Source organism: Aulonocara sp. 'chitande type north' Nkhata Bay, linkage group LG20 (assembly GCF_057382095.1).
Source record: "Aulonocara sp. 'chitande type north' Nkhata Bay isolate Kocher_YH1m ecotype deep benthic linkage group LG20, A_spYH_male_GT1.1, whole genome shotgun sequence".
In the NCBI taxonomy this organism is placed as follows: domain Eukaryota; kingdom Metazoa; phylum Chordata; class Actinopteri; order Cichliformes; family Cichlidae; genus Aulonocara; species Aulonocara sp. 'chitande type north' Nkhata Bay.
This window is the reverse complement of record NC_141363.1, coordinates 24,269,970-24,296,541: the sequence shown is the minus strand read 5'-3', so window position 1 is coordinate 24,296,541 and position 26,572 is coordinate 24,269,970. Positions and strand designations below refer to the sequence as shown.

Below are 26,572 nucleotides of genomic sequence, written 5' to 3'. Positions count from 1 at the left end.
AACTGACTCAGATCAAAGAGAAGCTTCAAAGCTGGAGTAGGAAACTAGAGCTAAAGGGGTTTTCACTCTTTCTACCTCTCCATTGCTCCTCATTTCTCAAGACTTCTCTTCAAACAGCTCAGGATGCCGAGTACTGCACGAGGCAACGTCTACCTAAGCAAGGCCACAGCCTCTTCACCTTTCCTTTTACTGCATCTCACTAAGACAGTTCTCAGCCGAGTGCCAGGGCCAGGTAGCAGTACCAAAAAAAAAGAAGAAAGAAAAAAAGAGAAGAGAGAGAAAACAAACCTAACGGGCTCTGAAGCACTGAAAGGACGGTGCCCTAGATGAGAAGTAATAGGTATGGGAACACTAAGCAGGTGGGTATCTAAGGCCACGGAGAAAAGAAGCACCTTTCACCCACCTTTATCATGCTCTCAACACACACAATTGCAGTACACTGTACAACTCTTTACTACTACCTTTTTTTCAAGTACTTGATGTAAACAACAAGCAAATATATATTTTGGAAGAAATGAAATAACCTATCCAGAGGATGAAATCTACAGTTTGTTGTCATCCAGCTAAAGTCTGGAGAGTTACATAAGCTTCTAAGCTTGTTAATGTTTGGTTCAAGTCAGGAGATGCATCACATGACACAAAACACACTTTAACTCTGTTTTTCTTCTTATTCTCAGTTCTCTCGCCCCCCGCTTATGTTTCGTACCTTTAGTGAGTTTGAAAACTCACCATTCCAGTTTTTAAGTCTTCTGTTTTAACTGAATATACACTCAAATATGCGAGTGTTGCTTCCTCTGTAAAGCATAAACCGATTGTGATACATTTGTGAACTACTTGAAATACCAGGATCTTTTGGCACTTTGTCAAACTAGGCCCACGCAGACTTCTTATTATCTGTGCGAAGACATGTGGTGGTTAGGTAAGATCTTCCATCAGCTAACATTTCAACTGGCCAACTAGAGTGTGACTCACTGGCACTTGAGAAAAATAAAAGACGGACCCTCAAACACTTTGATGTGTGACACCATGCATGCAAATTACACAAAAGGTTGATCGAGGTCCTGAAAAGATAAAAAAAAGTGGACATAAAATGTGAGCACAGAAACCAGCTGCTTTTACCTGCTCTTTTCAAACTGCCACTGTACCTCTGGATACTGCAGCCTACGCCACAGGCTTTACAGCATTAACAGACACTATAACGATGCACACTCTTCTTTAGAAGGAAAGCAATTTAGGCCAAAAGAAGCAGTTGGATGGAACAGGGCCGGGATGAACAAAATTGAGTTCTTCACACAACAAGCTACAGGAAATATCTATGAAGCTCAATTCAAATGAGCCAATTTTTGTAGTAAAACTTAAAACAGACAGACAAAGATACAAAATGAAAAAACAAAAATTTGTACATTCACATACAATGATTGGCAAGTATCAACTGGTACATACATAGATGAGCTAACTGCTGTAAAGAGCCTTTGATACCAGAGTGATCCTTATCTGAGGTCACCTCCTAATTACACTACAGATTTAATCATCTTCAGTTTAGGTGCAAGCATGCTGGCTTAACTTGTGATGACCACCACATGTAGAGTTCTGTTAACTTTTATGTGATGGCCACATGTTTTATGATTTCCTATACATATCTGATTAAATAAAGACCAGAGGCTTCGTCCATGTTGCGTGAAGCTTCAGTCCAAAGAGAGGAGTGAGAGAAGACACGAGTCATGGCCCATTTTATTATCACGCTAATCTAAAGTGGTGTTACGCGCTTTGCATCTTTACATAGCAACACTTTTGGGATCCGAGGTGGATATTTTGGAACCGCAACTGATAATATTCAAATGTACAAAGTACAAAAATAAAATCTGAGAACTCTGAATGCAATCTCAGCTGTCCAACATGAGATCTGCTCTTCTACTTCTCGCCTTTTTTCTCTCCGCCTCACACTTAGCCGCGAGTTGCTAGAGAATAAATCTGTTTCTCCATTTCTTGTAGGAGTCTTCCTCAGTATGACACAAACACACACTCATGCACACCCACACTTTTATGCACACACACACTCACGGAACATACAATTCCCTGTCAAACAGAGAAGATGTCCTTTGTGGAAAATTAAAGGAAAAAAATAAATACAAGCCATGTGGTTCCCTTCTCTGGTATAGTCTCTCATGCCAAAAGCTCCAGTTGCAGGGAGGCCTCCGTTTCAGTCTTCGGGCCCTGCGTTGGCACCGTCATGGAAGGAGGTGGGAGAATTACAAACTCAAGCAGTTGTATGTTTGTCCAGCTGTAGATACAGAGGTCCCAGGTCTGGTTCATGGTTTCAGCTCCCATCATGAGAGGTAAGTAATGCAAGACCTTTTTTGGTAGGTCACGTAAAGACTGTGGTCCTCTCTCTCTCTCACTTTCTCTCAGTAGTAGTCACTCTCAGCTTTCAAAGGACATGGCAGAGATGAGCTGCTCCACTTTGTAGGCCAACCTCTGCTTCCTTGCCTGTTCATCCTGATCCAGGGCTGCTGTGATCTGTGCATGACAAACCCCGCCCAAAAAACATCATCAATAAAAATATACTGTGAAACACTTGCTTGTTAGGATTTGTTCACAAATTCAGATCTAGTTACATTTAAAAGAAAATAATACCAATGCGCTTTTTAAATTTCTTTTCCTTTTCTTTTCCCAGATTTCTATATGGACATCAGATAAAAGAAAAAATAATAATTCCATCACTCCCTTTGACTTTGACAGCTTCGAGAAATATTTGTGCACAAGTCTTTCGCGTTTTATCTTCTGAGCCCCATCTTTTAAATTTGGCATTTGTCAAGTTGGGTTCAAAAGACATTCAGACAGGCTCTCCTTTTCATTCTCTCATCTAGTGTCAGCCTTGTCATAATAAATCTGTGTAAGAGTGATGCCAAAATACATAGCGAGAGCCCTTCATATGCATTACCTTTGATATGAATCCCTGTATCCAGATGCTGCAGCCATTTGAATACATGCTTTCTGGTGGCACTGTGCATCTATTTGCTACTCTTGGCTACACTTGAATGCTGTGCTTTACTTAATTATTAATATTTTAAACAAAATAATTCATCGACCCATCTTATGCAATATGCATTTTAAAAAGTTCTGAGGTAAGGGATGAATAAAAAATGAAAAAAGCAACAAAAAAAAGTGTCATCTTCAATGTACCATTTATCCCTGTCGAGTGACATTTCAGCTCACTCATTTATCGTCTTTGGTTTTATATGCAGGCTCAATGAGTTATTTTGTTCTAAAATACACCAAAATATCTGGTATTTTAGACACTGTGTTATTTAAAAATATTTTCTCAATGTCCAAAGAATGTAATTATCATAGCAAGAGCTTCTTTTTGATTGGCTTATTAACCCTTTCTGTAAATTTGACTTGGAAATCATATCAAGAACTGCTTTTTTTCCTTTTTTTAGCATACCATGGCAAACCTTTATTTGCTGCCTGTCCAGATGCATAACACAGAGTCTGACTTGCCCACCTACCATCATCCACTCATCTGCGTAAGTGCTCTTAAAGGCTGGCAGCTACGTAACAGAACGTTTCCTCCTCCACTTTGGGCCCGACAGCAATCTATAATTAATCTGCAGCTCTGTACGCAGGTGTAGCTCCCACTGCAAACTCCCAAATCCATTTAAGCAAGCTGAAGCTCTGGTCTGGTTAGCCTGACACACAACCTTTGTGAAGGGCTGAGTAAGAATGAACAACTGTTAATGGTGCTAGATGAGGTTTTTACGCACTGCACTCTGCTAGATACTGCAGGAGCAATGGTGCACGTATGTGTGCGAAGTGAGTGCGTTTGCGTCCCTGTGCATGTGTGAATCAGACAATGGCAACTGCAGCAAAAGCGAGCATATGAGATTTATGGCGAGCAAAGGGGAAGCTGACTGGATAATGGGTAAAAAGAGAAGGAATGCACAGGGAGGAGGTAGAGAATAAGAGAAAAAGAGAGAGGTACTATGGTCCAACATAAAGGTCAAGTTAAAGCTTCCCAGAGGATGTGCTGACATTAGAAGCCGAATGTCTCTATAAATGCTCTCTCTTTCTTTCTCATCGTCTTCCCTCCTTTTTTATGCTTCCTGCGATCTGAGAGGATGTGTGTGTATTGCCCATGATTCTGCTCATGAGAACCCTATATGACAGATTGTCTACTCTAACTCGGCACCAGCAAAAGGACAGAGCAACATGCTGAGAGCTTGTAGACATTCACTTTCTTCTCTACAGATCAAGCGTGCTGCCTTGTTAAGCCCAGGTCTCGCTAGACCTCTGGGCTTTGGGGAAGTCTACTGAAGACTCTTAGCTGACCTCGCCAACCTTTTCCAGTTATGAATAGTCTGGAAGCACCAAGGGCAAAATATAAGAACATTAAAGTGCGGGGCAAATTTGTGGCACGCCTCTCGTTCAAATTACGCTCACAATCTGCCAATAATTAGCAGCTGATTGAGTAAGGCGGCAGCTCATTACGCAATCAGTGCCTGGGACTGCCCTCAAGGTAAATTCTGTAAATGAACGAGCTCAGAATGTAGTTCATAGGAAGGATTTATCACAGAGTAACAAAAGTTTAACAAGACTGAGATTCAACCTCACCTGAGAAACACGCCAGTATAATAGATCATATTGTATAAAACTTATTTTCAGGAATTTACGCAACACATGCAGTTTGACATATTACAAAAGAGAGTGAAAATTAGAGACAGTAGAGCAGGTTGAGGAATATGTTGTTAATATGGGCAGTGTTTAACTAGGACAGAGGTACTTTAATTAGCAAATACCCACATTCCTCATCCCTCTTTCTAAAATGCCAAAATAGTCATAACTAGCTGGAATTGATAAGTACGTTATTCATTATTTGTGCTTTTTTATTGTCTGCAATCAAACACACATCCCTTTACATTCCTTCTGTTATTCTCACACAAATCCCTGTATACTACAGATAGAGGTGCTATTCACTGCTGAAACACTGGCTGCTCTTCAGTTGTTATGCAAAATAAGTGTAATCAAAACAACAAAAACAAACACCTAAAACAAGAAAAAAAAAAGGAGCACAATGCCAGACACACAATGCATCTGAATGACAGGTTTGAGACCACTAATATCGCTTACCTCTTCACTGTATTTGCTGACGTAATAATAGATTTCGTTGAGAGCACTGAGCATGTTGAACTCTGTGGAGTGGAGTCTGGCTTGTTCTGCCAAATAGGCATTCATGTCCTGGTCACTAATGGCTGGCAGCCGGTTGATGTCGGCATAGTACCTGGGGATACAGACGAGGGGAAACGTCACAGACTCGCTGAGTCAATGCGATAGTTCAACTGAGGCTTAAATTCTTTTATACAGTATTTCAAATTTGGATCCATTATATCACTTTCACTAACAATGAATGCCTGCTAACAGTCACTGACAAAGCTTTTACTGAATCTGGCTGAAAAATGAATACATGAAAAAAGAGCATTATGAATCAGTTTCCCCAAAGATCCAACTCTCATTGTATGAGGATACAAAAAAAATAAAAAATAAAAAAAGATGTGGGGGGTGTTAGCATGGTGTATTAAGTGAATGTAACGGCCCCTACCTCTCTACCCAGCTCTTGTAATTGGGGATATCTTTAGCATAGAGCAGCTTATTTGATGGAGAGTCTTTGCCCAGGCGGTGCTCTGAGGTGGAGCAAGAATCCATGAAGGTTTGCGCTACTACAGACAGACAGGCGTCCGTGATGCTGCTCTTATGGATGTCAAAGACAAACTGCGGGTTCTTGATCACATTTACCCAGAAACGCAAAGGAAGGCTGGCAGACAGAAATAAAAATAAGGGAAATACAGAAAGGCGTTAATAGATAGTCACATGCAATCTTACTTTTACTGTCTTTAGTAGAAAACCCCTTACCAATTGCTTTTCCATGTGTGACGTACGTCTGTGTCGTGAATGCCGTGTTTGTCTGCCTGCTCATCCAGGAAGTCAAACATGTATTTGATGGCCAGGGGAAGGGTGCTCCCTCGGTGGACTGTACTGAACAACGTCTCAAACAAGTCATCAACAAATTTTTGTAGTGTACCCTAGTAGAAGAACGAGAGTAAAGAGATTAACAATGCATGAGCAACAAGAAACAACGATTATAACAGAAGAAAAATCCACTGTGAACGCAGCATTATCATAAAAAGTGACAAACTTTTCCGTGGCCACAGAAATGTATGAGAGAATACTGACGTACCTTGGTTGCTAGCAGTCGGGTCAGATAAATCTCAGAGACCATCTTGCTGCCACGATCTCCTTCCTTCTGATCTCCATGCTCGTGGTTTTTCACCAGATGCCAAACCTTTACACCACTTTCTAGATCGGGGGTAATCATGGGAGCACGTGATCGGAGGCTGTCTGGACTCCCGGTGTAGCGGAATGAAGAGTCTGTCCAGGACAGGAAAGAAAAAAGGAGAGGAGGAAAAAAAAAAGCGATAGAGAATTATTAGCAAGCCTAAATGACTGTGATTAAAAAAAGCTTCCCTTAGGTGTAGCATCATCATGTAAATTTAGCATGCACTCACACCTACTGTACATAGAACACCCACAAACAAACCCACACAAGAACACACATACACAGCCCCTTTCTCATTTCCATCTCTGCTTTGTAACTCATTACACAGCCGAATCCTCTGCGCTCCTCCTCCTCTAAGCCATGCTATAAAGGAAATTGCAATAATGGATAATTTCTAAGAACAACAAAGTAATGAAAGGGAGGAGGAGTTGTGGTGTCTAGCATTGCACGGATTAGTAATAGCCATCTTGAGACTTGAATCTTAAATGACACAGAAAATGGATGAAAACAAGACTTTGACCTCTGTCCTTCACATGCAAAACCAAATTATTATTGTGCAGGACTAAAAATACTAAATATGTATTACTCTGCTTATTGACTCTACTTTTTCTTCTCTCTGTATGCCATTATTTATCTGATGAGTATTTGCTTTTCATCTTATTCATTCTCTGTCTCTTATATAATCCCCGTCTCACCGACTGAGACACTGTTGTGCCGAGTTCCACTTAAAGCACTCATAATTGGTTCTTCCTCGCCACATTGTGCCAATGCCAAATGTCCCTGTCATCCTCTAATCAATACATCAAAAGATTCCTGCAGCAACTTGTTAAGCACTGTAGCCACCATCCTTCATCCATACATCCCTACCTTTGTGTACCTCTCCTTTTCATTCTCTCAGAATGATACTGCTTTCACTTTCTTTAATTAGTTGTCATCATGGCAGGTGGCTCTCTAGAGATTCAGGATCTGAGCATCCCAATGAGGATTTCTCTCACATATCTTCAAATGCCGAGCTGAACAACTAAGCTTTTGCTGCCAATAAAACCACATACCTTTCAAATAAGACCAAACTGCAGCTCTGGAACGGGCACTAGGGACACTAAGGGATGATGTATGCACTTGTGTGCAGGGTGGATTGAGGACCCAAATCCCATCCTAATCCAGTCACTGTTTTTTTTTTCTTTTGCTATTCTACTTTTTTGTGGGCAGGGCTATTCTTTTGCCTGCACCGCAGTCTTTTCCTAACTCCCCGAAACACTAAGCAGTGACCTGCAACCCTTTCCTGCTTGGCTGCAATTCGCAGCTCCCGGACAGAGCCAGTCAGTAGGGGAGTGTGTTCAAGCTGATTTTAAAGCTAATAGGGTGTTCTGGGGGTGTAAATTGAGTCAAGATGCTAAGCACCGAACGTGAAATTGGTATGAATCGATCAGCAGGTGTCGAGGTGCAGCTGTGCCCGCTGTGCCAACCCATGATTGATGAGAGCCAGGAGCATGCCAGCAGAGGCTTTGCTCTTTATGCCGTGCACAACCAGCTCCAATGCCTGAATAGAATATATGGGTATAAAACTCCAAAGAGAACAAATTAAGCTTGACAAGAAACAACCTACATAATGCAGAGAAAGTGACTTTCCTTTTGTAGTTGTACTCTTTTTTTTTTTTTACATTAGTTTGGTCATCCATCATCTTGCCATCTCTCCCAACAACCTTTACGGTGTTTTGTTCAAAAGAAAGTGATGACTCAGTACGCTGCAATCTTCTAAAGGTCATCATTGAAAATATCGTTACACTTTATTTGTCACAGCACATAAACTGAAGATGATGGCCCATTTTGGAGTGTCCATAGGTGTCCACTGTTAACATTTGTAAATAAGCATAATTGGTTGGAAAGATAAGGACGCTGTTAGGTCTTTTTCTGAGTTAGATAGTTTAAAGGCAGCGTTCACCTAGTGCCGATCCTGATAATTGGCTATGCTCACTTATCCTTTTCTGTTTGTGTGAAGTATCATTCACAGAGAATAATTAGCAATCACAAGTTGTGTGCTGCTGCTGTGTGTTTGGCATAGGACCAAATGTTGGCACCCGGCAGCACAAACAACAAGCACATCTAAAGCATGTGAGCGCCTGCGTGCATAGGCACTGCATGTACTGTGTGCATGCCCACGTGGGCACAAGTATGTGTGCAAATAGCAGCCCAAAATGTCCCGCAGAGAACGGATCTTCATTATAAAAAATATTATAGCCTCAAAACTAAACAATGGCTTTCTCTGTCATTCTCTCTCAGTGTTCTTTCCATACCATCCAACAGAGGTTGGGCCTGAACTGTGAGGCAAACTGCAGCATTCACACAGTTGGAAGGGGGGGGGGGGGAGAAAGCAGCTAGAACCTCTCTAAAGAGAAAAAAAAAAAGAGTAGACCATTGCTTTGGGGAGAGAAGATTTCCCTTTGTTCTTATCTGAAACAACTAATGTAAAAGTACTTTGATGTATCTATCAAAAGCAGCAATAGCACTACATCAACATGGATTTAACTGATGGCTAACCCTCACAATCCACCTGTAATTACCTAATATATATGCTACATCAATCAATACAATCAATGCCAGCCAAAACAAAGGCATATAAAGAGCAATCATGTCTAGTGACTCACCGTATCTGCTGATGGAGGTGCGCGATATGCTGGCTGAGGAAGGGATGTTGTATGATGAGGTCTGCTTTGGCACTAAAGCCACCACACAGCGGTCCGACACCTGTGTGATGAGACAGATTTCACAAAAATCAATCTTTTAAATAGAAAAGAAGCATTCCATGTTCATACATGTGTTAAATATCTCTCTATTCCTAAAATAAAGTCCCACTATTCCTTGTTTAAAACCCATTCTCCGGAGAGTTTTGTGAGCCACCATCACATACCGCGTGTGTGTAATTTATTTATGTATCACATGTTCTCACAAATGTTTCATACCAAAGAGAAGACTACAAATGGGAATGTAGGGGACTGAGTGAACAGTCCCATGAGCAAAACACATCTCAAACCCGTACATCCTTCCCTGTCATATCTGCACTCCCTGCTGTTCTCTACCACAGCCCTGTGGCTTTTTTCGGCAGAGCAGAGTGCTGTGACTGCATGATGGCTGTACTCAACATGACTGTCATTGTCATCACTCTTCACAAACCTTAGAAACATGATGTAAGCTTTGGAACTGGGATAAGATGCTGAGAGAAAGAGAGAGGAAAATGGAAAAAGAGAGTGTCAGATGGAGAGAGACAGAGACTAGAATGCTGAATGTCTCATCTTGTGTACGCTTGACACCACTGGAGAAAAAAAATGGGGTACGCAGGTATAATAGCAGCAATAGAGGAGCAGCGAGTCAGAGTCAAAGAGAAAGACGAAGAAAAAAGGCTGTGTAAAAGATGTTGTGTCATGAATAAGACACAGACACTGGGGTTTATCCCCACCACCCCACCCCTGTGGTGTGGTAGCCTGAGAAAACCTGACATAACTTACATTTGAAAGGACATCCTCAAAACTCTTTTTAGAGATCTTTCATCAATCTAGTATTATAATTAATGGGTCAAAAAATGACAGTTTAGTTACAGTTATGTGCTACTAGTGCAGCTACAGCAAAGGAATTTAGTCTGGAAAATGCAAAACACAGCAAACAAAACCGGTGGTTCTTTTCTGAAAACCAAAACAACAAACAGCTTGTTGGCTGGCATTTACAGCTCACCCTAAGGAGGGATTTCTGCTTCAAACCCAGTGAAGAAAAACTGATGAGCCTCTAGTGGAGAAATAAACAAAAGGAAAATGCCAGGCTCCAAAAGGAATACCTCAAAGAATCTATAGAAAAACAGGAAATTAGGCTTTTCATTTTCTTTAGCGAGAATGGACCCTTTTGGGCTCTCGTTGGGAAATGAACCACTGGTTACTGGGATGGGCATTTATGGTGCTTTTCCCCGTTCTGGAAAGCCACCTTCTCTCGTTCATGTCTTCACCCGTTATTTCCACTTTCATAAACTAATCTCAGCTCTGCTGTTAGCTGGAGTTGCCATCTGGTCTCTACTGAACAGACACTCGAAAATGGGGATAAAGTCTGGAAGAATCCTCTTAAAGAAGCAGCTCAGGCACCAAGGCCTATTGAAGGGAAATGAAAAATCTGCTTCCTAACCCCCACTAGCATCTTCAACTGTCTCTCTCCCTTTTCACCTCTTGTGCATTTTGCTTTCCTAAGCTTAATTTCTATGGCCTCTCCGTTTTATAGCCACCTCTTGGCTGACAATCCACGGACCAACTCTAATATACTGACAGCGTGGACTTCCGTAAAGTTTGCACCGCTATTCCTGTGATACATTTTCTCCTGGGAGCATGAAATAGCTTCTCTGCACCCCCTCCTTCCACTCCCTCCATTTCTCTCTCTTTCTCTCTGCTTTTTATGGCTGACATAGAGGCTAGAGCAGAGATGGGTCCTTGTGATAGTAGTAAATGATTGAAGGCGTGCAGATTCGCCCTTCAGGGATAATCCAGTGTGGGGCTGATAGTGGGCAGGTGTGATAAGGGCTGTGGGCCCTGCCTGTGATAAGACCTTCCATTAGACAGTACAGAGTGGACCAGACAGCAGAGAGTGGTCATCCTAGATGTTTTTTTTCCCCTTTTCCCCCCCCTTCAGCCCTCCCCACACAAACCCACTGTTCTGGTCCAAGCCTGTTACCCCTTGGTATCCCATCTCGTCTGGACTGATGCCCTCAGATCATGATGCTTATCACACCTACGGACTCTGCCCACTAGCTTGGAAACACATCATCTGTGCATGTTTGTTGTCAGAACTGAAAAAATATGAAATGGGCTATTATACGCAAACATTTCTTTCTTGGATGGCAACAGGAAAAAAACTTTAATGCAAATTTCCATTACTTTATAATGGGATATTAGTTCTTACAAATATTTCGGCTATAAATAGACAATAGTTTTCCTCCTAACCAACTTTTATATTCCAACTTGACAGTCACAGCATTAGATTAATGAACAGACAGAAAAATGAGCAGTATCTGTTGTGTCTGGGGTTGTTGAAAATAGCCTAAATGCCCCAAGTCTGCAATCTGGGTAACCGGACTCTACTGGTGTGGTTATCAGTCTCTCCTCTTCCTACTCCTTCACCACAGAGGAGGAGGACACACAGAGGTCACCACTCAGGCTACAAAAACTTTTAAACAGCCCTTATTTTAGCATTTTGCATTTTTAGGAAGAAGTATGAAAAATACGTCCACTATATTCAAGGGAAAAAAACAGTCTATGCATTTGCCCCACAATTGGATGTGGAATAATATCATCTACTAAATAACCTTGTTGTCAAACATAATCAAAGTAATTGAGTGCACCGTGCACTGGGAACAACATGCTTGGCCTGTCTGCAATTTGAATCATGGGGAAAAACAACTCTGGCTACAGCTCACGATAATGCCCACTTTAGGAATTGTCAGTGCTGCCTTCAAGTGATCTCAGTAATTCTGTAACTCTGTAATTCTGTTTACTAACTATCCAGTAGCTCCCCCACCCCCATCTTTGTCTTAAAATGACAAAAAGGGAGGGTGGAGGAGGAGGAGAATGGAGAATGAGAAGAAAGTGCCAGAAGAGCTTGTCTCTGACAACGAGGAAGATTAAGTAGCAAAGCAAAACTGAAATCAACAATCAGTCAACCCCCCCCCCCCAAAAAAAAAACAAAAACAAAAAACAAATTCAAACCCAAAAAAACAAAAACACATTATCCAAATTATTATTATCCAAAGGATAATATTTCATCTTCAGTTTGGATGAGTACAACCAAGTGAAATGAGAATATATACTGTTGTATATACAGTGTTACAGTGTGCTTCTATACTTTTTAAACCATGCAAGAAAGAGTAAATAAAATAAAATAAAATAAAATACAGAAATATTGGAAAGGTTGGAAGAAGGGGTTTGAGTTCCCTCCCTATGAATCCAAAGGTGATGAACAAGGAGTCTGAACTCCTTTTCAGTGTGTACATTTATGTTTTTAATTTTAGAGTGGTTGGGAAATGAGGGGGAGAGCAGGGAGGGTGCAATTCCACATTCTGGTTGTGTAAACCATTATTTCCCATGTGGCAGAGTAAATAGCCAATGGGGTTTCTTGGGTTGCTGTGAGCCCTATGAATTTTAATGCCTCTGTCTAGTCCCTGTGTCTCTACTATGAGAGAATTAGCAAATACTTGAGCTGATGTTCAGACTCACTTTGCATATTTCAGACCCCCTTTCACTATTTCCTGCTTACCTCTTCCCATTTTTTCTTCAAACATTTCCCGTCAGTCTGGGGCCTAATGAGCTGAGCTTCCTTCTTTTCATATGTAGCCAGATGTGTTGTCACAGCTGCCAATGCAGTGCCATGGTGTGTGACACAAACACACACAAACTCATACATAGGGGACTATTGCCAGCTCATCAAAACAGCAATGAAGTTTCAAAGTCGTTCCATCCTACTTTGATCCCTTCCACCACTGACTGCCTAATGTTGCAATGCCCCGTCTCCTCCTCTCCTTCCACGCTGTGTTGCCCTGCACTCTACATGGCGTACACTACTGGGCCTTCCATTCTAGGCACGTTCTTACATCCATAATCAATAGCAGTCAGAACTGCTATTGAGCGAGTAAATAAGTTAAATGGCCACACACATGTTGCTGTGTGTCCTGTTGCATCCCTTGGCTAACGATGGCAACCAAACTGTGACAGAAAGAACTTGGAAAAACAACAACAACCACAACACAGGCACATTTTTGGTGTGGAAGCAAACATACTGAACTGCTTTATCAAGGATGAAAGCACTGCAGTGACCAAGAGGTAGGCAGAGCTTGAGAGGAAGGCAGAACAAAAGTGAGTGGGGAAAAAAATCAAGGGAAGAGGAGATCTTATTGCTTGTTAGCGAACTAGAAAAAATAGAAAAGGGAAATGGCTAAGGGCAAAATGTACACAAAGCAAATATGTAAGTAAATAAATACATAAATAAAACGTGGCAAAGGGGAGATAAAGGTGAGAACAAAATGGAGGGTGACAAGCAAGGAAAGACAAAGGGGAAAGAAGCTGCATGGTGCCAAGTCCTGTGTGAAGGACACTGTGATGTGTCCCATCTTCTAATGACTCCTACATCTGTTAAATTATTCTGCTTGTTCTTCTGGGGCAAGAGTTCAGATTGACCCCCTACTGCGAGGGCTTGAGCTTCACCACCTCGTAGCCATTTTCTGCTTCTAGATGCACATGTGTCTCCTTTCCCCATGGTCCCAATTTTCAAATCCAGCCAAAGCTGCATCCCAGCTCTTAAGCAGGTAACCCAGAATCAAACTCCATGCAGCCTTTAAACAGACTGTCCCCCTTGACTGGCTAATGAGAGCTGACTTAGGATGCGAGATTCATTACCTGCGGAGATAGTTCTGAATTGCCTGTTTATTTCTTTATTCCTTTTGTTCTTGTTTTATTATCTTATCTGTGGCTTCCACTAACCCCGTCTTGTTCCCCCCCCCCCCCTCTTTGTTTACGATGTCAAAAGCCTTAAATTTCCCAGAAAAAAAAAATGCAGAACTCTCCTTATCAGAAAGCCACGTCTTTAGCGGCCTCCGTTTCTCTTTGTTAAACAGAGGGCAACAGGTTCGCCCATGGGCTCTCAAATTGTGGGGTGTGAAAGGAGGTTCCAGAACTGAAGAGACAGAAGCAGGCAGTCACAGCGGGACTAATTGTTGCCAGCATAGAAGTCAGAGAACGACAGAGAGAGGGGAAAGAAAGAGAGGGAAAATGAAAGAAGGAGAGCTGCTTTTCCTCCCCACTGGAGCAGCTTCATCTCTCCAGGGAGGGGGGAGAAGTGTCAACTGAGATGCTGAGAGTTCATCTCTCCTGCCACCTGTACAGTAATTGTCCTCTATTCAGAGTCACTTGGATTACACCAGGCATGGGCATGCAAATGAGGGGTGGAAAATTGGCTGCCTAAAAGTCAAGAGCAGGAAACATCAAAGTTTGCCAAAGTGTGCGGCACAATTTGAATGGTAAAATCCACATCAGGAACTAAAATGAGACGGGGGTGTTTTAAGATGTAAAAAGCAAAGTTTGAGAGTGATTAGGAGGAATGTTGCTCTAAAGCATTTGTGTGTGTTTACCTGGTAGTGCATGAGAGTGTTGAGTCTCTTCCAGTCATTTTCAATCTTAGTTGTGATGTCTTCATCTTGCAACACCACACGAGCCATTCGTCCCTGGCGCCATTCTGAAAGCGCAAAAACACAAATACTGAATTATGAACAACCGCATAGTGCAAATTATACATCATAGTGAGCCATAATTTAAAACCATATGTGGAGGATGCTGTGAAGTTACATAATATTGGTTTATGCAGTGTTTCCAGAGATGGCTCCCGTGCAGGGCAACTGTGAATTCCTATGACGCTAAACCAAACTCTCACCTTCCAGTTGGTGAAATGTAACCTGCTTAGAATAAAAGCACTCTACAACCACACACACACTCACACACAAAAGAGCAGATATAAGTAGCCTGTATTCTTGTACGGCTCTCGGCATGTGCGCTCCTCTCACAGACTTGGATTGACACGCATCTTAATTAAACATTACACACGAACAATTGCAAGATGTATATTCAGTCAGGCTGCACACTTTAATTGGTACTTGTGTCACTTACGCAGCAGTTGGCCCATCGGGGTCAGAAAAAAAAAAAGAAGAAGAGGAGAGCAGACAAGACAGGATGAAAAAAAAAAGAGCAATGAGAAAATCACCTCCTTTCAAAGGAAAAAATAGGAGGTAGGGGTAACAGGTAGAGATTATAAGCACTGTGGGAGGGCAGCAGCTCTGACAGGTCATTGTGGGGTAATGAAATGATAAGTATGCTAAAAGTGGAAAGCGGATAGCCACTGTGGGCCTCATACTGGTAGCGATCATCAAATTGCTTCTCATTCACTAAGTTCTATGACTTTGTGCATCCGCCAGATGACCATATGATATTCCTGTTTGACATAACACACTCCTCACACCCTCTAACCTACACTCAAATCTCCAGATAAAGCTGAAGAACAAAAGACGCTCTTATAGAGATGCAATTATTTTTGAGAAGGAGGCAATAGATGCACTGAGAGCGATACTGTGGAGTGATGGATGGTATGCAGCAAGCTGTGTTTTTTTTCTCCTCTTCATGCATATGAAGAGAAAACGAGAGACAGAGAGAAGGCAAGGGATGGAAATGGCAGTGCCGCTGGTTTGCCATTCTGCCAGCTCTTACTTGTGTTGGCCACTCACACACCCACATCATAAACGCAAACACGCACACACAAAGACGAGCCCACTTCTCTATCTCGATCTACTTTGTCTTATTGGCGCTACCAAACAGTAAAAGCTGCCAGACGGAGGGATGCGCCGCATACTGTCAGTCAGTTTGATAGAAAGCCTGGCAGCAGTACACTGAAGCTGGTTACCTGGCTGGGCTGCTAGAACACAGCTTTTATCACACTAATGCACCAATAATCTGTACACATGGCTAGGTTTTCTCTGACTGATACATTAATCTGTGGGTGTGAAGGACTTTACACCTGCCAGCTGCATCTGTGAGTGTTGTGTGTGTTTGTGTATTTATTTGTGCTCGGGTGTGTGTGTTTGCGCCCTACCGAGGTCCATGTCGACAGCACGTGGCCGCTGAGAATAGGGCATGTTCTTGTAAACAGCATCCAGTATCTTCTCCTTCACTTGGGTGATGGTGTCACAGTTCAGCACCTTTACTGGAATCTCTGGACTGTTTTCATTGTCTGGGTTCACACAGTTTAGGATCTGGAGTGCAAATAAGGGAAAAGAGAAGAGTGGGTGAGGGGACGAAATATCAAAGAAAGGGAAAACGTGAGAGCAGAGCAAAAAGCTTGAGGTGTCCTGTTACTGGCTGGACTTTGGTCCAGCTTGAAGCTTTGCCCTCATTAGAGTCTCCTCGGAGCATGGCAGGAGCTTTGAAAAACCATTTCCGCTCTTGCTGGCATCCAGAAATCTAATTTCACACCTTCGGCGGGACACCAATTTCCAGCTCTGCCGGGGTGTTAGCACGTAATGAGCCAAATTCCCAGTCAGAGCAATCAGAGCATTGTCATGTCACATGCTGACTCTGTGAGTGCTTTTTTTCTCTGTGCATTTGTCTGTGTATATAGAGGGCTATGTTTGGTGTGTTCCAGTCTCCACAGCCACCCACTCTGATGTTGGGCCAACACTGGAGGTAGTGGGATAATTAGTTAATTTTCTTCCTGCACTAGAATGAAGAACTCCAACATAGCAAACATGGCTATGACATCTTAAAATCTGATTTATTGTTTGGTATATTGGAGTCTGTGTGTCTGTGCATCTTGTGAGCAGCATTTTAGCCACAATGTTACTTAGACGTTTCTTAGTGAAGCACAACCTGTACTTCAGTATGCCTTTGAGCCAGTGTGCACAGTTCCTGTGAGGCTGGTGAAGTGTGACTTACCAGGGTTTTGTACTCGATCTGTTGGCGGATGAGCTTGTCTTCACTTAGGGAGTAACGGGCCTCTCCAGTGATAGCGTCGATGGGCCCCTTTTCCATCTGCTGCTTGATGGCGCAATACAGCATGAACAGAGGCTCCCCAGCACACTCCTGCACACACACAAACAAATCCACAGATTCGCACATGAGAACAGCATGTAACATCAGATTTTTCAAGATATCAAAATAAACAAAACAAACTATCACTGTATTGGACTAACCTTGAGAAACTTGTGAAGGAGGAAAGCGAACCAGTTTGTCAGCATCTTCTCTGCAACCGATTCTGTCCTGAAAATGCATTAAAAAAGTCTAAATGTTACTTTTTAAAATCTTATTTCAAAACATTTAGTATGAAAGAGTTTAATATTTCAGGAGGTTATAAGGTTATAAACTACAGGGAGGGTATCTTGACATCACTGACCACAGACAGACATCATGGATGTCAGTCTGTGGTCACAGTGAGTGAACAGAGCAGATCAGAGAGCGGGCATTTGTGCATGTACGTGTATGGCCTGTGTGTATGTGTGCGTGATTGAGTATGCATGAGTGTGAGCCAATGTGTGCGAGCTTGATTATTCACGTGTGGTTCAACACAGTGGGACATCAGCAGCTGTGACAAGCCTCAGCTGTTGAGAGAGACGAGTGCTGTCACTGCCAGGTAACGCCTGATCACAGCCAAAACGTTCTCCTCTCCTCTCATTTCCTCTCTTCTTCCTCCTCCGTACCTCCTCTCCCTTCCCAGTCAATCACACAGGGGGTACAGCGCACTGCCGGGCTTGATTGGGCATGAAAAAACACAAGTGTGCAATGACCCCTCGACTATTTCTATCACAGAGAACATGAGAGGACAGTGTATGACTCCTTTATAATTTCGACTCATATCTTTCTCTGAATGCCAGACAAACATCCTCCCACTGCCTCATTAGCACCATTATGGGACACTAGAGAAGCAGAAGCTGCACTTAAATAAAAAACAGAATCCAGCCAGGTGGGAATGGTTAACGAGCATGAAGCATAGATGAAAGGGTTAGTTCTGGGTGGACAAGCACCTGAGATGAATAACAACAAGTAGCTTCCACCTCATCTAGTAAAAGCGCTTCTACCTTACTCTGTTGTTATTTGACGACTGCACAAGGCTTCCTGCAAAGAGATTTAAAAATGCTACCTGGAACACACCAATACCAAGCTGTTTTGGAACACAAACTGTTTTTTTAACAGCTAGCTTTGGCCTGTATTATCGTCAGTGTCATTCCTCCTGCTAGCTCTAACATAGCTACTATCAACACTAATCACAAGTTAACATGCCATGGTAAAGCGCCCCATAGGACTGCACTGCTGTTTGAAGCCTGCGATTGTCACCTGGCCGTGAATGATCACTGCCAGTCAGTCTGTCCATGAGCATTGCCAATTTAAATGACAGTGCAGTGGAAAAAATGACCCTCTTAATGTAGCAGGAAATTACTGTGATTACTCTGGTGGATATGATGGAAGGTCTTTATAGCATACTGTGCTGAACTGGGGATTAGCTGGAATCGGAGCAGCCAGGTATTAAAGACAAGTTAGAAGGCTTCCGTCTCCTCAATAGTGCTAGGCATGATTATACCTATTCAGGCTCTGAATGGACCTGAAGGGAGATTATGACTATTGTGGAGATAATTGCGTTAAGTCGTGTTTGAAGGCTATGAGCAAGAGTCTGGGACCAACGCAGAAGTCCCAGCAGGATTGTGTGAACCAGCGAGGTTACAAGAGCCAACAATTTAGTCAGTGAGACGAGATAAAGCGTCAGTCATTCTTTCTCTCTCATTAAATTGAGATTGAATGAGGTATTGGTCTATTTTTTACTTGCAAATACAAAACTTTCCTTCAGCTCCAGGACAGAAGAGCAGAGGTTATATTTTGTTTTGAATGATGTGCGGTCGAATTGTGATGTTGTCTTCCACGCCTGGAGGCTATTCCCCTGCCAACGAGAGTGCTGGCCAGTCTATTGGCAGCTTGTTGAGAGGATGGAGACTTGTGTGACAGCTTATTTGAAGTGCGATGTGCCAGCGGGGGGAGCGTGTACATTAGTTCACCCAGTTTCAGGTACAGGATGAGGGAGTAAACAATGCTGAGGAGCTGAAAGATTGCACGCTTCTGTGCATGTATGTCTGTGTGTGTGACAATGCATTCTCTTTGGGGGAAAACATACAAGCTCTATTGTTCTGTCCTCTTTGTCATTCCATATACGTACAGTACTGTGCAAAAGTCTCGCACCACTTATTTTATTTATGGAAAATAGGTCCACCGATTTACTGAAATATGTAGATATAAATGGAAATAAAATATATAAGGCAAAAATAGACATTGTACAACTCTACCAAGCTTGAAAGTGTTATGACCACTTTTATTCTTCAGCACAGCCTGAATTTTTACGCAACCTTTCTCATAATTTCTTTAAGTAGTTCTCTAGGCTTTTTGAGGACATTCCAAAGGACATGCATTGGACATAAACACATTCCTTTGAAAATGGAGAACTTTGAAAGACCTGCAGAAAGCCTGAGGAACTGTTGCTTAAGACCGTTTAAAACTATAAGAAAAATCTGGCTCTTTGGAAGCAAAATACCAAGAAATAAGGGGTGGCTCAAGACTTTTGCACAGCACTATATCTACACAACAGAGAGAATACATACATAGAGAAACACACAAAGTATTTCTCCAAGGTTTCAAAAAAGTAATTTGAAAACATAATAAGGATCCATAAGAGCCTGAGGCTGTGTTTTCATGCTGAATAAACTTGAAGGTATTGTGGAGTTTTTTGGACAATACTCCAAATCCCTGAGTAATTGCCCTCCTTCCTCTACAAGAATTCACCCCTCTTTATACCCCCCACCTCATGCTTACCATGTGCCCCTCCCTGCCTGTATGAGACTTGAGTGTGTTAGAAGTTAATGGAACCTATTAAGTATTTTAATAAGCTCAGCAAGTCTCAAAGAAGGAAGTCAAATAAAGCCTTTGTGAGGGGGCTGTGCTGACTCCCCTTTAATATCTCTTCACTTGGATGTCGGGCGGGGGGGAGCCCTTTGTTCTCCTCCTTCTCCTTCTCTTCTTGTCCTCCTTCTCATCTGCCTCCACTTCCTTCTTTCTATTAATTGAGTTTCATTAATGAACATCAGGATTTCATTATCCCACATAGTGCTTAAGACAGGCCCCATCTCTGGTCTCCTAATGGCAGCTAGGGTGGACTGGGGGGGCTATTTTAGCAGCCAGTTGAATGTCTTTCAGTGAAACTAATGCCAAACACAATACTCACTCTCTTAATAATGCTGTACTCCATTGCTCTGCATGGGCGGAAATCTCATTACAAAAACGCGTAGGAGAAAAATAATACAAGATTGAAAAGTCTCAAGGTGATAGAAGCAATGTTCAGTGATTCCATTAAAAGAGCATTATAAAGAAGAGAAAGTGAAACTGGGTAAATCAAGAGGCTTTGAGAAAACTTATAGATGGAGACAATGGAGAAGAGACTTTAATGCATAAAAAAGCATGTTTTGATAGGGGTCATTTAATCTGTAAAAGTCTGAGAAACTGGAGGGGCAGAAAGATGGCCAGAGGACAAGGTACATATAGAGAATGGGAGAACTGGAACGATAGGACACAGAGAGAACGTGAACACAAGAGCACTAATGGTGGTAAATACAATCCAAACAATATGGGGTGCTTCATCAACTCCACTTAGCGCACTGAAGAGTGTTAAAATCAAACACAAAGCTTAGATATCACTTTCAAAAAGCTTTTAGGAGAATGAAAGTGACTGTGAGCCAAAATCATTCCTTATCAAGGCAAAGACAACAGAAGGTATTTGAAATCTTTAAATACCAAACAGACAGGAGTTTCTCTGAAAAACAACCCTCAAAAGAGCACGAGTGCACCCTTCAAATATGATTCCAGGAACTTAACTGACTGGGGATGATATATGCTGCATAAATGCAAGATAATGTACAATGTGCTATAATTTGTTTTCACTAGTCTGATATGATTGATGGTAAAATGGGGCCTGGCACTCTGCTGAGCTTAAGAGTAAAAACTGCGTATATGTCGCATTGCAACTGGTGTATAAGATTTCCAAATTCCCCCCTGGCTTTCAGAGACATTCAACCTACCATCAAACTTTCTCAGTGACAAGAGCTGTGTTGTATTCCTTTCAGCTACAATGAGGTTAACTACTTCCTCAAATACTGCAGATGGCAATGGTTTACTTTTTATGCTTACTCTGCCAAGAGGCATGTCACACGGATTCATTTTAAGTCGGTGACATAATTCTTTAACCCGTTCAGTGTCAAAGATCAGAAATATTTTTTTTAAATTGCTAGCTGCATATTTATTAAAGTTATATACATATTAGTCCATATATCCTCACGTCTACAGTTAGTAAATGCACCATCAGATCTGTGCAGACACCTTACACGTTTTAAGGAAGAGGGCTGTTTCTTTAACATGCTGTTCCATTTAACCCACCTTTAAACCTGCACACTTAACAAGAAAGCTGCATACCTTGAAACTGCACAAGGATATTAATTAATTGACATTATCATTCCCAATGTAGTGTAGATAGTGCATCAGCAACTAAATACTCAAATATAGAAAACATGCTATCTGGAGATAATCTCCCCGTGTGAGAGACAGAATATTTGAGAGGACTAGAGAAATTAGCTGTAATGGAGGCAGAGGTGGTGAGAAGTAAGAGGCGGTGCGGTGTCAATGCTAATCAGAGCCTGCTTTTACAATCAGCATCTTGAACGTGCTGCAAACTTAACTTGGAAATTTATCTGTGGAAAGACTTGCAAACCTCGGTATAATCTGCTCAATTAATAGGCTTATTAGTTGTTTAATTAGAATTCCACACCCGACACCCCTCCTCCCCTTTTTTCTGTGCAAAAGCTAGTAACAGCATGGTGCTCCAGCTTCCCACACAAACTTACTGCACAGATAACAGCTCAGTTCGATGACAAAGCTGTGCATATATACTGTACCTGCTGTGTTTTGTAGTATAAATATACACTACAGTATATAGCGTTCATACTCTGAACACATCTCACTGTAAAGCTTTAAATGTTCCCTGTAGAATTTTCACAGACGTCTTTTATTAAAATACCTGTACATGCGCACATAAACACACATACACTTTTGATGTCAGAGATGTGCATATACGAGCAACTGCAATCTTTAATAAACAACAATTTGAGGTCATTGCATATTAAACTCTGGTTACCATTAAATTGTGGGATCGTGATGAGCCGCTTAAACCCATCACAGATGAAACCAGTTCTCAGTATTTGTAGCTCTTGTCTTTATTGTTTTCTCCTGTAGAGCCTGCTAGTTTGAAAACTTGGTTTGAATTGAACTGAATGAATAAAGTGATTTGGTTGCCTTGGATGTCCTTGATGTATGTTGCTGAACTATTGTAGTTGTGTGAATTTTGCATAAGTGTAAGCTCACTAATTATGCATTAGAAATTCATATCACCGGAATCCAATATAGTCAGCACAGATTTATATCTGTGTGTTCTAACAAGGATGATATCTACAGAAATACGCACTGTACCCCAAAAGATACATGGTACAAAAGCACAAGCATCTGTCCAAATACAGCTATTTTATTAAAGCAACAAAACAAAGGGCATCTTAGCTGGAATAATAGCAGGTGTTTCACTACCTTGTTATATGTAATAAAAAACAAACTGAGGAGACGTGACAGAAAAAACAGCTGAACGGGAAAATGGCAACAAAGCACAGCCCAGCAGCCTCACTCTACGGCCTGCACAAACACAATTACTGCTTAGAGAAATGTTCAATTTGACTATCATCACAGATGTGCGAGCGTGTTTGAACGTGTGTGTGAGTCAGCTGGCTGGCTTCACGTCGGCTTTTCTCCAAATAGGCAACGAGGAAGACAACAACAGCAAAGAGCCATGTCAAATCACTAATCCCTTAAATTTTTCATAAAAATGGGGACTGAAATGTAAAAACTATAGGACATTTAGCCCTCCAGGCTACAAAGGCGGGACCCGAGGATTATGTACCACTGTGTTCCTAATAAGAACATAATGAAACGGATAATGAAAACTTAGAGGTGACATGGAGCCCTATTGTCATGTAAAATAACAGCTTAATCCAGGTCCATTTGATGCTGTGATGCTTTAGTCAATTCCTCTGTCAATATGCAGGGTTTTTTCTATCTGGCAGTAATTTAAGCTCGACTATTAACGTGACTTAAAAAAAAAATAAAAAATAGAAACATTTCTTAAATGTATCTGAAATAAGGAGCATTAACAGCAGAAAAGGATGTTTGGAAACAAAGCAGCTGCCTGGTCTCACGGTCTCATCTTATTAAGTAAAGTAAACATAGTCAAAATCATGCACAGAGCAGCCAGGCTTTACGAAGGACTGTGACGGACTTTGCACATATTTTTTAAGCTACTTTGTTTGCCAAAAGCAGCTGCGGAAACCTGAGCAGGAACTTAGTAGGTGTTTAAAGTTTTAACACGTCATTCTAACTTCCCAGAGAAACAATGTACATTTGATACACAGGGAAAAAAGTTCAGCTGAACCACTTAAATGTTTTATAAAGAGCCTGAGCTCGGAGGATAAGTTAGAGTGACACTGGTATTTAGAGAGAGCGGTGGGAAAGAGGGAAGCTAGAGGGAATGTGGAATTATGCAGAGAACTCAGATGTTGCTCCTCGTGCAAATATTGCATGTTGTTTATCTCATTGTGCTGCAGATGTACAAGTTCCATAACACTAATTACAAGTGTGATTCTGTGAAGTGTCTACATGGAAACATGGGGAAATAGGAATGCACAAGAAACATGAGAAAAAGGTTATCAAAACCTATCCATCTGTCTAAAAACGTTATATGATGCTGCACCTCTTCTTTTGCTAATGAACGTTCTGTTTTTGTTATCTACATAGCTATCAAAGAACAGCATCGCATATGAGGGGATAAACAGTAATGCTGTGTGTTTTTATCCTTTCTGGCTCAATATTATAAAGCTATGCCAAACAAACAGCATTACCGAGGATTAAGGCATTCTCATTACAATTGTGCACAATAGAGAGGCCTTTGTTTATCTTATTTAGTGTTCATTCATTTCTTCGTTTAACTATTTGAAGCTTTATAATAAGATGGAACAAACAAGTAAGGTTTAAGTTCAGTTGGGCACGATTCAAGTCTTTATATCATGAAGGAACATTATTGCCGTGTTACCTGCGCAGCAGCAGTTTGGGATGGTTCTTGCTCTCCAGGTTGCGGTCAATCAGGTCTGACAGCAGGTGTTTAAGGACATCGGTGGCATACTCCAGTCGTCCTTGAAGGGCAGTCATGATAAGTGAGGCCACATTGCCGCGGTCCCTCATGGAGAAAGAGCGCTGCATTTCCAGTGTTCGGATGAAGGTGAGCAGGAACACTTTGTTGTTGATGAGCTGGCCAAACAGCTTCAGGGCCTTCTCCACGTTCTGCTGGCCATTACCTGACACCTGCACCGAAAAAAAGAGGCAACAACAGTGCATGAGTTAAGGCTAATGAGTATCAAGCAGGAATTTGTTTAGTAACACCTTTAATGATACATTGCTGAAATATTGGTTGAAAAGGTTTGTTGCTCTTTAACTTTCTTTGTGACCTTGCCTCACAAAAAATAAAGATTTTTTACAAAGGCACCAAAATCTTTACTCATGTTTCACCTCAGGCAGAAAGAAGCTCTGGCTCATGATGAGTAACTGAGAAGATCTTAATCAATTATTGACCGGGTCCCAGTAAAAAAAAAGCATTGTACACCGAGTTAGCTGTCACTTCACTTTCAAATTAAATGTTAAACAAGCTTTCAGGGTAAAACAATCTAAGTAATATTCGCTTTGTACTTGTTTGAGCACCCATGACTGTTTTTCTGAAGTTTGCATAAAAATATGGGTCCTCTGGCAGGCAATGCCAAATTTATGTGACTCACCAAATGCCACTGCTCTAAGATGTGACATTACATTTCCTTTGATCTCTTGCAAACACGGCTAGCCTTACCTGAGCAACTATCCACTTAACTAACTACACCTGGCTAGTTAGCCTGACTCACACTGCTGACTTTAATCTCTACTATGATTAATCTTCTTATCCCTGATAGTTTCATCCTCTGGACACCAGTCTCAACAACATAAAATAAAGTCATTTCCTAGCACTACTCTGGCCCCTCGAAGAGGAGGAAAAAGTGTTAACCAGCCAGTTTTTCCCCCCCTTGGAAGAACCCAAAGTTCTGCTTGAGGATTGGGAATTACTCACTTCATTACCCCTCATACTGCAGCCACTGGTGGATGAAATAGCCATGTGCTGAGACCCTGTTTTCCATGAGGGAGCTTGCATGTGAGGTGTATATATATATATATATATATATATATATATATATATATATATATATATATATATATATATATATATATATATATATATATATATATATATATATATATATATATATATATATATATATATATATATATATATATATATATATATATATATATATATGTGTGTATGTGTATGCTGCCCAGCCTGACTGACTGTGTGTGTGCGTGTGAGATCAGAGTGTAGAAAGGATAGATGGCACACTGGTATCCTTTCCCCCCTTCAGCAATTTCCCACTTACGGTTAGCCTATGGGAGAAGTGGTCAGGGCAGACATGCCGTTTGGCTCTCTCTCTTTTGTCCACTTTGTATATTTATGTATTTATTTCAGCTCAAACTGAAGTTCCCTCGTCCTTCCTCTCTTTTTTAAAAATGTATCTCTCTCTTGCACTCTGGTCATAGTTACCTCCAGTTCTCTGAGGACAGGATGATCCTCTATGCCGGGGAAGAGGACCCTCATGGCATAGGTTCTGTAATCCAGATAGGGGATACCAGCTCTGTCGAGGTCGCTGGTGAGCTCATTGATGTCTGTCTGTAACTCGGCAAAGGCTAGAAGAGAAGGAAGGCAGAGAAACGAGACAAGTTGAAGGGAGCGCTTGGGAAAGGCATCCTGAAAATAAAACTGTTATTTAATCCCCAAGGACCATATATGTGAATCCTTCTTATCTTCATGGGGCTTACTGCTGCTATGATGAAGATGACAGAACGCTCAAGATAGTCTTCATGTCAGAGGAACTCAATATTTTACATCTCTCTTCTAAAAAAATAGATCTCTCTCCCTCCCTCTTTTACATTCACTTTTCACACACATATACACACAAACCTCCTTTTCTTACTCATTTTTATCTACCACCCAGTAAATTGGCTGAAGCAAAGGCCCCAAAGAGTGTGGCATCTCAGTGTGAAGCTGCAGGTGAGCACTAGTTAATTGGCTCCATCCTGACTGACTCTGGTTCAAGCCCACGGCTCTGTTGCCTTGCTTTGCCGCCCTTGGGGAGGCTCCCTGCCTGCAGCCTATCACAGGAGCAGCAGTCGTCTCCTAAAACCCTCCTCAAAACCCCACCATCTCTAACCAGTCTTAGCCCTCACCTCCTGGTACCAAAGTCCCCTGTGACACATTGGTTTACACACCAACACATGGACTCACAGTGTATATATACACTCATAAGGAGGAACTCTGGTAGCTATCTAAATCCACCCTGCGGGGAAGTACTCGCCAGGCCAATGCTAATGGTTAAAACATTAATCTTCTTCTGTCCTAAGGCTACCTGTGTATGATTCCCTC

At 41.7% G+C, this 26,572-nt stretch overlaps 1 protein-coding gene across 3 annotated transcripts in view; it reads right to left on the bottom strand.

Moving 5' to 3' along the window:
* Window positions 1-26,572, bottom strand: part of plxna2 (plexin A2) — a 166,775-nt gene that overhangs the window by 1,730 nt on the left and 138,473 nt on the right. For all 3 annotated transcript variants that reach the window (XM_086278460.1, XM_086278458.1, XM_086278459.1), the window contains 12 exons: window positions 25,694-25,836; window positions 24,107-24,375; window positions 17,085-17,151; window positions 16,828-16,974; window positions 15,989-16,148; window positions 14,481-14,584; window positions 8,977-9,076; window positions 6,233-6,423; window positions 5,908-6,077; window positions 5,597-5,809; window positions 5,128-5,278; window positions 1-2,517 (listed from right to left, as the gene is read on the bottom strand). The exon at window positions 1-2,517 is cut by the window's left edge and continues 1,730 nt beyond it. In XM_086278460.1, the coding sequence (XP_086134586.1) occupies window positions 2,422-2,517; window positions 5,128-5,278; window positions 5,597-5,809; window positions 5,908-6,077; window positions 6,233-6,423; window positions 8,977-9,076; window positions 14,481-14,584; window positions 15,989-16,148; window positions 16,828-16,974; window positions 17,085-17,151; window positions 24,107-24,375; window positions 25,694-25,836 (1,811 nt within the window). In that variant the 3' untranslated portion in view covers window positions 1-2,421. The remainder of the gene's footprint in view (window positions 2,518-5,127; window positions 5,279-5,596; window positions 5,810-5,907; window positions 6,078-6,232; window positions 6,424-8,976; window positions 9,077-14,480; window positions 14,585-15,988; window positions 16,149-16,827; window positions 16,975-17,084; window positions 17,152-24,106; window positions 24,376-25,693; window positions 25,837-26,572) is intronic.